Source organism: Bombina bombina, chromosome 6 (genome assembly GCF_027579735.1).
Source record: "Bombina bombina isolate aBomBom1 chromosome 6, aBomBom1.pri, whole genome shotgun sequence".
NCBI lineage: Eukaryota > Metazoa > Chordata > Amphibia > Anura > Bombinatoridae > Bombina > Bombina bombina.
In genome coordinates this window covers 497,006,177-497,015,056 of record NC_069504.1, presented here as the reverse complement: position 1 = coordinate 497,015,056, position 8,880 = coordinate 497,006,177, and the positions used below count along the sequence as shown (strand labels likewise).

The 8,880-nt window shown below is 43.0% G+C and overlaps 1 protein-coding gene across 1 annotated transcript in view; it reads left to right on the top strand.

Annotated features, from left to right (window-relative positions):
- Positions 1-8,880, top strand: part of CSK (C-terminal Src kinase) — a 269,835-nt gene that overhangs the window by 198,628 nt on the left and 62,327 nt on the right. The window contains exon 9 of the mRNA XM_053717362.1: positions 7,088-7,178. Within this exon, the coding sequence (XP_053573337.1) occupies positions 7,088-7,178 (91 nt within the window). The remainder of the gene's footprint in view (positions 1-7,087; positions 7,179-8,880) is intronic.

Sequence of the window (8,880 nt, the reverse complement as noted above, 5' to 3'; positions counted from 1 at the left end):
ACAACCAATTGCATGCATTGTCCCTGTCACTACAGCCGCGTGTTTCTGGTGCGATGAGCTAGAAAAGGCGATTATTAGTAATTCTTCTTCTTATGAGGAGATTATGGACAGAATTCGTGCTCTTAAATTGGCTAATTCTTTCACCCTAGACGCCACCTTGCAATTGGCTAGGTTAGCGGCGAAAAATTCTGGGTTTGCTATTGTGGCGCGCAGAGCGCTTTGGTTAAAATCTTGGTCAGCGGATGCGTCTTCCAAGAACAAATTATTTGACATTCCTTTCAAGGGGAAAACACTGTTTGGCCCTGACTTGAAAGAGTTTATCTCTGATATCACTGGGGGCAAGGGCCACGCCCTTACTCAGAATAGGTCTTTCAAGGCCAAAAATAAACCTAATTTTCGTCCCTTTCGCAGAAACGGACCAGCCCCAAGTGCTACGTCCTCTAAGCAGGAGGGTAATACTTCTCAAGCCAATCCAGCCTGGAGACCAAGGCAAGGCTGGAACAAAGGAAAGCAGGCCAAGAAACCTGCCACTGCTCCCAAGACAGCATGAGATGCGGGCCCCCGATCCGGGACCGGATTTGGTGGGGGGCAGACTCTCTCTCTTCACTCAGGCTTGGGCAAGAGATGTTCTGGATCCTTGGGCGCTAGAAATAGTCTTCCAAGGTTATCTTCTGGAAGTGATTCATCCTGTTCCATTAAAAGAACGAGGGATGGGGTTCTACTCCAATCTGTTCGTAGTTCCCAAAAAAGAGGGAACGTTCAGACCAATCTTAGATCTCAAGATCCTAAACAAGTTTCTCAAGGTTCCATCGTCCAAAATGGAAACCATTCGAACAATCCTTCCATCCAGAAAGGTCAATTCTTGACCACGGTGGATTTAAAGGATGCGTATCTACATATTCCTGTCCACAAGGAACATCATCGGTTCCTAAGGTTCGCATTCCTGGACAAGCATTACCAGTTCGTGGCGCTTCCTTTCGGATTAGCCACTGTTCCAAGGATTTTCACAAAGGTACTAGGGTCCCTTCTGGCGGTGCTAAGACCAAGGGGCATTGCTGTAGTACCTTACTTGGACGACATTCTGATTCAAGCGTCGTCCCTTCCTCAAGCAAAGGCTCACACGGACATAGTCCTGGCCTTTCTCAGATCTCACGGATGGTAAGTGAACGTGGAAAAGAGTTCTCTATCTCCGTCGACAAGAGTTCCCTTCTTGGGAACAATAATAGACTCCTTAGAAATGAGGATTTTTCTGACAGAGACCAGAAAAACAAAACTTCTAAACTCTTGTCGGATACTTCCTTCCGTTCCTCTTCCTTCCATAGCACAGTGCATGGAAGTGATAGGTTTGATGGTAGCGGCAATGGACATAGTTCCTTTTGCGCGCATTCATCTAAGACCATTTCAATTGTGTATGCTCAGTCAGTGGAATGGGGACTATACAGACTTGTCTCCGAAGATACAAGTAAATCAGAGGACCAGAGACTCACTCCGTTGGTGGCTGTCCCTGGACAACCTGTCGCTAGGGGTGACCTCCCGCAGACCAGAGTGGGTCATTGTCACGACCGACGCCAGTCTGATGGGCTGGGGCGCGGTCTGGGGATCCCTGAAAGCTCAGGGTCTTTGGTCTCGGGAAGAATCTCTTCTACCGATAAATATTCTGGAACTGAGAGCGATATTCAATGCTCTCAAGGCTTGGCCTCAGCTAGCGAGGGCCAAGTTCATACGGTTTCAATCAGACAACATGACGACTGTTGCGTACATCAACCATCAGGGGGGAACAAGGAGTTCCCTGGCGATGGAAGAAGTGACCAAAATCATTCAATGGGCGGAGACTCGCTCCTGCCACCTGTCTGCAATCCACATCCCAGGAGTGGAAACTTGGGAAGCGGATTTTCTGATTCGTCAGACATTGCATCCGGGGGTGTGGGAACTCCATCCGGAAATCTTTGCCCAAATCACTCAACTGTGGGGCATTCCAGACATGGATCTGATGGCCTCTCGTCAGAACTTCAAGGTTCCTTGCTACGGGTCCAGATCCAGGGATCCCAAGGCGACTCTAGTAGATGCACTAGTAGCACCTTGGACCTTCAACCTAGCTTATGTATTCCCGCCGTTTCCTCTCATCCCCAGGCTGGTAGCCAGGATCAATCAGGAGAGGGCGTAGGTGATCTTGATAGCTCCTGCGTAACCACGCAGGACTTGGTAGGCAGATCTGGTGAATATGTCATCGGCTTCACCATGGAAGCTACCTTTGAGACGAGACCTTCTTGTTCAAGGTCCGTTCGAACATCCGAATCTGGTCCTACTCCAGCTGACTGCTTGGAGATTGAACGCTTGATCTTATCAAAGCGAGGGTTCTCAGATTCTGTTATTGATACTCTTGTTCAGGCCAGAAAGCCTGTAACTAGAAAAATTTACCACAAAAATATGGAAAAAATATATCTGTTGGTGTGAATCTAAAGGATTCCCTTGGGACAAGGTAAAGATTCCTAGGATTCTATCCTTTCTTCAAGAAGGATTGGAGAAAGGATTATCTGCAAGTTCCTTGAAGGGACAGATTTCTGCCTTGTCTGTGTTACTTCACAAAGAGCTGGCAGCTGTGCCAGATGTTCAAGCCTTTGTTCAGGCTCTGGTTAGAATCAAGCCTGTTTACAAACCTTTGACTCCTCCTTGGAGTCTCAACTTAGTTCTTTCAGTTCTTCAGGGGGTTCCGTTTGAACCCTTACATTCCGTTGATATTAAGTTATTATCTTGGAAAGTTTTGTTTTTGGCTGCAATTTCTTCCGCTAGAAGAGTTTCAGAATTATCTGCTCTGCAGTGTTCTCCTCCTTATCTGGTGTTCCATGCAGATAAGGTGGTTTTACGTACTAAACCTGGTTTTCTTCCAAAAGTTGTTTCTAACAAAAACATTAACCAGGAGATAGTCGTGCCTTCTTTGGGTCCGAAACCAGTTTCGAAGAAGGAACGTTTGTTGCACAATTTGGATGTTGTTCGCGCTCTAAAATTCTATTTAGATGCTACAAAGGATTTTAGACAAACATCTTCCTTGTTTGTTGTTTATTCTGGTAACAGGAGAGGTCAAAAAGCAACTTCTACCTCTCTCTCTTTTTGGATTAAGAGCATCATCAGATTGGCTTACGAGACTGCCGGACGGCAGCCTCCTGAAAGAATCACAGCTCATTCCACTAGGGCTGTGGCTTCCACATGGGCCTTCAAGAACGAGGCTTCTGTTGATCAGATATGTAGGGCAGCGACTTGGTCTTCACTGCACACTTTTACCAAATTTTACAAGTTTGATACTTTTGCTTCTTCTGAGGCTATTTTTTGGGAGAAAGGTTTTGCAAGCCGTGGTGCCTTCCATTTAGGTGACCTGATTTGCTCCCTCCCTTCATCCGTGTCCTAAAGCTTTGGTATTGGTTCCCACAAGTAAGGATGACGCCGTGGACCGGACACACCTATGTTGGAGAAAACAGAATTTATGTTTACCTGATAAATTACTTTCTCCAACGGTGTGTCCGGTCCACGGCCCGCCCTGGTTTTTTAATCAGGTCTGATGATTTATTTTCTTTAACTACAGTCACCACGGTATCATATGGTTTCTCCTATGCAAATATTCCTCCTTAACGTCGGTCGAATGACTGGGGTAGGCGGAGCCTAGGAGGGATCATGTGACCAGCTTTGCTGGGCTCTTTGCCATTTCCTGTTGGGGAAGAGAATATCCCACAAGTAAGGATGACGCCGTGGACCGGACACACCGTTGGAGAAAGTAATTTATCAGGTAAACATAAATTCTGTTTTCTCAGTGTCCCTTCCTTCAAGATAGAGACAATAAGGTCCATCCTTCCTTTAATTCAGGAAGGCCAGTTTATGACCACTATATCTGAAGGACGCTTACCTTCATGTTCCAATCCACAGGGACACTTTCAGTTCCTGAGGTTTGCATTCCTGGACCAGCACTTCCAGTTCATTGCCCTTCCATTTGGCCTAGCTACTGCTCCAAGAATCTTTTTTCTAGCTGTAGCCAGAACCCTAGGGTATTGCAGTAGCCCCATACTTGGACAATGTTCTGGTGCAAGCACCATCCTGTCTTGCGGAAGAATTCTCGGAGTCCCTTCTCAGTCTTCTTCGATCATATGGATGTAAGATTAACTTGGAAAATAGTTCTCTTATCCCAAGTACCAGGGTTGAATTCCTTGGTACTATAATAGACTTCATATCCATGAGAATATTTCTAACAGAGAACTAGAGACGTTGCAAGCTAACTTCTGCATGTCTTGCCCTCCGGACCTCCTTGAGTCCCTTTGTGGCTCATTTTATGGAGGTGAGTGGTCTCATGGTATCCTGCATGGACATCTTTCCTTTTGCCAGGTTCCGTCTCAGACCTTTACAACTGTGCATGCTGAGGCAGTGGAACGGCGATCATTCAGATCTGTCTCAACAGATTGTATTAGACAGCCGGTCTAGAGAATCACACTTTTAGTGGCTCTGTCCAGATTATCTGTCCTGTGGGACATGCTTCTTAAGACCATCCTGATAGATTGTGACTATGGACGCAAGCCTATCCGGTTGGGGAGCTGTTTGGGGTGCCAGGAAGGCACAGGGGTTGTGGACTCGCTAGGAGTCCTCCCTCCGGATCAATATTTTGGAACTACGGGCAATCTTCAAGGCCTTGAAGGCTTGGCCACTTCTGGGTTCGTCCCAGTTTATCAGATTCCAATCAGACAATATAACCTCGGTGGCTTACATCACCCATCAGGGGGGGAACGAGAAGTTCCTTGGCGATTGAAGGAAGTACCTCAGATTCTGGAGTGGGCGGAGGCTCACAGCTGTTCACTGTCGTGAAGGACGTGGTTCGCGGATCTAGTGGGGATGTCCTCATCTCCTCCGTGGAAGTTACCTTGTCGCAGAGACCTGCTGATACCAGGTTCATTTGTTCATTAAAATCTGAGGCTGACTGCGTGGAGATTGAACGCTTAGTCTTAGCCAAGAGAGGTTTCTCTGAGAGTGTCATTGATACTCTTATTCGTAAACCAGTTACTCGGCGTATCTACCACAAGGTGTGGAGGACCTACTTATTCTGGTGTGAAGAGCGTGGGTTTTCCTGGCACAGAGTTAAGTTTGCCAGGATCTTATCTTTTCTCCAGGATGGGTTGGAGAGGAGGCCTTTCTGCTAGTTCCCTGAGGGGACAGATTTCGGCCCTTTGGGTTTAATTGCACAAGAAACTGGCTGAGCTTCCAGACGTGCATTCCTTTAAGGCTCTGATTAGGATCAGACCTGTGTTTAGATCTGGGGCTCCTTCTTGGAGCCTAAATCTTGTTCTTTGGGTTTTGCAACAGGTTCCGTTTGAGCCTCTGCATTCAGTTGACATTAAATTATCTTGGAAGATTCTCTTTTTATTGGCTATTTCCTCTGCGCACAGAGTTTCTGAGATCTCTGCTTTGCAATGTGAGCTCCCTTATCTGATTTTTCATGCAGATAAGGCAGTTTAACGTACTAAATTAGTTTGTTTTTTTTCTCCTAAGGTCAGATCACATCAATCAGGAGATTGTGGTTGTTTCCTTGTGTCCTTAATCCTTCTTCATCGAAGAAGTTCTATCTTCAGGCTACTAAGGAGTTTAGACAATCTTCCTCTTTGTTGTCTATTCAGTGAAGCGTAAGGGGCTAAAGGCTACTTCGACGTCCCTATTTTTTTGGTTAAGGAGTGTCATCCGCTTAGCTTAGGAGACAGCAGGACATCATTCTCCTGAGAGGATAACAGCTCATTCCACTAGAGCAGTGGCTTCCTATTGGGCCTTTAAGAACGAGGCCTCTATGAATCAGATTTGTATGGCGGCTACCTGGTCCTTCTTGCATACTTTTTCAAAATTTTACAAGTTTGATGTTTTTGCTTCGACTGAAGCAGCTTTCAGGAGAAAAGTTTTGTAGGCTGTGGTACCCTCAGAATATGGTCCGCCTCTTCCTTTTTGTTCCCTCCCGTTATTCATTCAGTGTCCTCTGGAGCATGGGTATAGTTTTCCCAACAGTAAGAAATGAAGCTGTGGACTTTCCCTATCTTAGGAAGGAAAACAGAATTTATCCTTACCAGATAAATTCCTTTGCTTCCGAATAGGGGGAGTCCACGGCCCCCGCACATTTTTTTCTTGTCCATGGAAGGCCCCCTATTGTTTATTTTATTCTTCTGGCACCATTTATACCCTAATGTTTCTCCTACTTTTCCTTGTTCCCTCGGCAGAATGACTGGGGTAATGAGGAAGTGGGAGGGATATTTAAGCCTTTGGCTGGGGTGTCTCTGCCTCCTCCTGGTGGCCAGGTATTGTTTTTTCCCAACAGTTAGGAATGAAGCCAAGGACTCTCCCTATCCGGGAGAAAAAGAATATGTCTGGTAAGCATAAATTATGTTTTTTCTCATTGTGAATTTGGAGACCAGAGCTGTGTGTTTTTATTTTTGGAGTTGAAAGATATGTCTGTGTATTAGGAAGCAAAACATACATAAGTAAATGTACCAATCAACTGTTAGATATTGGAAAGTACAAAGCTGGTGATCCATGGCCTGTTTAAAAATGCTCCTGGAAAAACTAAGACAAAATAATTACAAGTCACACTCTGCAGTGGGCTGTAGACTGTGGTGGCAGAACTGCAGTGCCAAACAACAGATTCATAACCGTCACACTCAAGAACTTTCCATTTAAAACCCCTAAAATCCTTTACTGATCCATTTTAAAATTATGGAGGTAATCTATACATTTTAATCACCGCCATATATCTTATTTAAAATGGATCTTTAAAGGTTTTTAGGGGTTTAAAAGAAATGTGTTACTGTCTTGACTATGTTGTTCTTCTTTAAGTACCTCTTATTAAATGGTTACCAAAAAACAACATACCTTTCTCCTTCAACTATCATGTATATATGTTGCACACTAAAACTAATATATTGACTTTGAGATATATACCTCACCCCTTCACCATATGCAGGCATGAATATGTATCTCTTGCCTCCCACATTATATAGAAATGTAATGCTTGTATCCTGAAAGAAACATGAACTTCTAGTATAACGATGTGTATGAACACCGTTTTGTTTTCCAGGCAACTGCAACATAAGAATTTGGTTCAGATGCTGGGGGTCATCGTTGAGGACAAGAGCAGCTTGTATATTGTCACAGAATTCATGGCAAAGGTGATTTTTTTTTTTTTCTCCTCTCCATTATAATCTAAATTATTTTGAGTTTATGTATTCTTGCAAACATTATATTTATATAATATTTTATATTATATTCAATACATTTATTTTTGAGTATTTCATAATCATTTAGAATTTAGAAGTGCCCTTATTTTGCCTGCTTCCAATTTTATTTTGCTTGCTCACTCGGTTATATTGATAAAGCGATTTACCAAATTATTTTGCACATCATCCTGGTTTAGGACTTTCTCAGTTGCCAGCACCTTCACCTGTGAGATTGGTCTGTGACCCAGGAGGTATTCAACCAGATAGGGAGGCGTTATGGTTTGCCAAAGAATAAACGTCATGGCTTTTCACCTGAATCACAAGCTACTCCTCCTTGGAGTCTTAATCTGCTTTTGATGATTCCTTAAGTGCCTCCATTTGAACCCATAAATGGGTTGGACTTTACAGGGATATGAGTCCCAATTGTTTTCTTTCATTGTTCATAGAAAGCATGCAATTTTGAAAAAAATTCCAGTTTCTAATGCAAATTCCTATAGTATGAGGTTTGCAGAGGGTGCAAATATAAATGGTAGTGTTATAAAAAAAGATGCTGAAAATTAAATAGGTGTGTGAAACTTAGGTTTCAATTTGTGTGTTCTCCTTTGAATAATTGTTGATTTTAAACTAGCTTTAGACCCACCAATTTGGGTATTTCTATGTGTGAATCGAAAAGATAATAATGATGGAAAAATGTGCAGTTATGTGCAATCATGTATATACAATACAATTGTTATAACATCAATAATTGTGAAAAAAATAAAAATTTGAATAAGAATAAAAAAATTAAATTATAATAAAGAAACAATGAAGTAGTGTTTTAAAAGTTCCTGAGTCTGCTCTTCTTCTGGCAGGATTGGACTTGCAAGAAGAATCTAAAAAAGATGTAAAGAAGAGTCCCTCATAGTGCAGTTTATCCAAAATACATTTTCAGTGAATACAAAGTTGCTAACAAGTGACTTCTCACAAGGGTGTGTGCACTAATAAAGTGCAATATGCGCAGGCTGGGCTTTGCAGTCTCCAGCTGACTGATTGGGGCAAGGTCTCCCTCAGATTTCAGTAGACTGGATACTGGATGTTGTAGCCTTTAAAAATATAAGGACACAGAACTTCACCTATTGCAGGTTAAAATTGTAACAGAATGATTCCAAGAAAATATACAAAATGAGTACTCACAATCCCGTTTGCACAATGAAATCGTGCAAACAAGGCAGGCTTGGATGTTAGTGACACCAGCTGTCTGAATCTTGTCTCCCTGGATTGTTCTTTCAAATGGTTTGAAAAAGTGGTGTAAAGTGCTCAAAAGTAAAAAAGTAGTTAAAAGGCTACTACTACTACTTAAGATCACAGTTTTATTTTAAAACATATAAAACAGGCAATGCGTTTCTCGGATGACTAGCTGTTTCATCAGGTAACTGCTGGCAAGTATTTTAAAATAATTTTCAAAAATAAGCAAAATGAATTACATAGCTAAGCTGCCTTGAGCAGCCAACTCCACCCATCCTTATCAGTGTTTAGACACAGGCATTGTATTTCAACTGGGTTCACAGCTTCTAGGCTTGCTCCAGCAGATAATCACTGCATTTTTGTATTCTACCAAAAGCAACAATAGATATTGATACAGCCATAAATGGAATTGTGTGGGGATAGTTAGAGC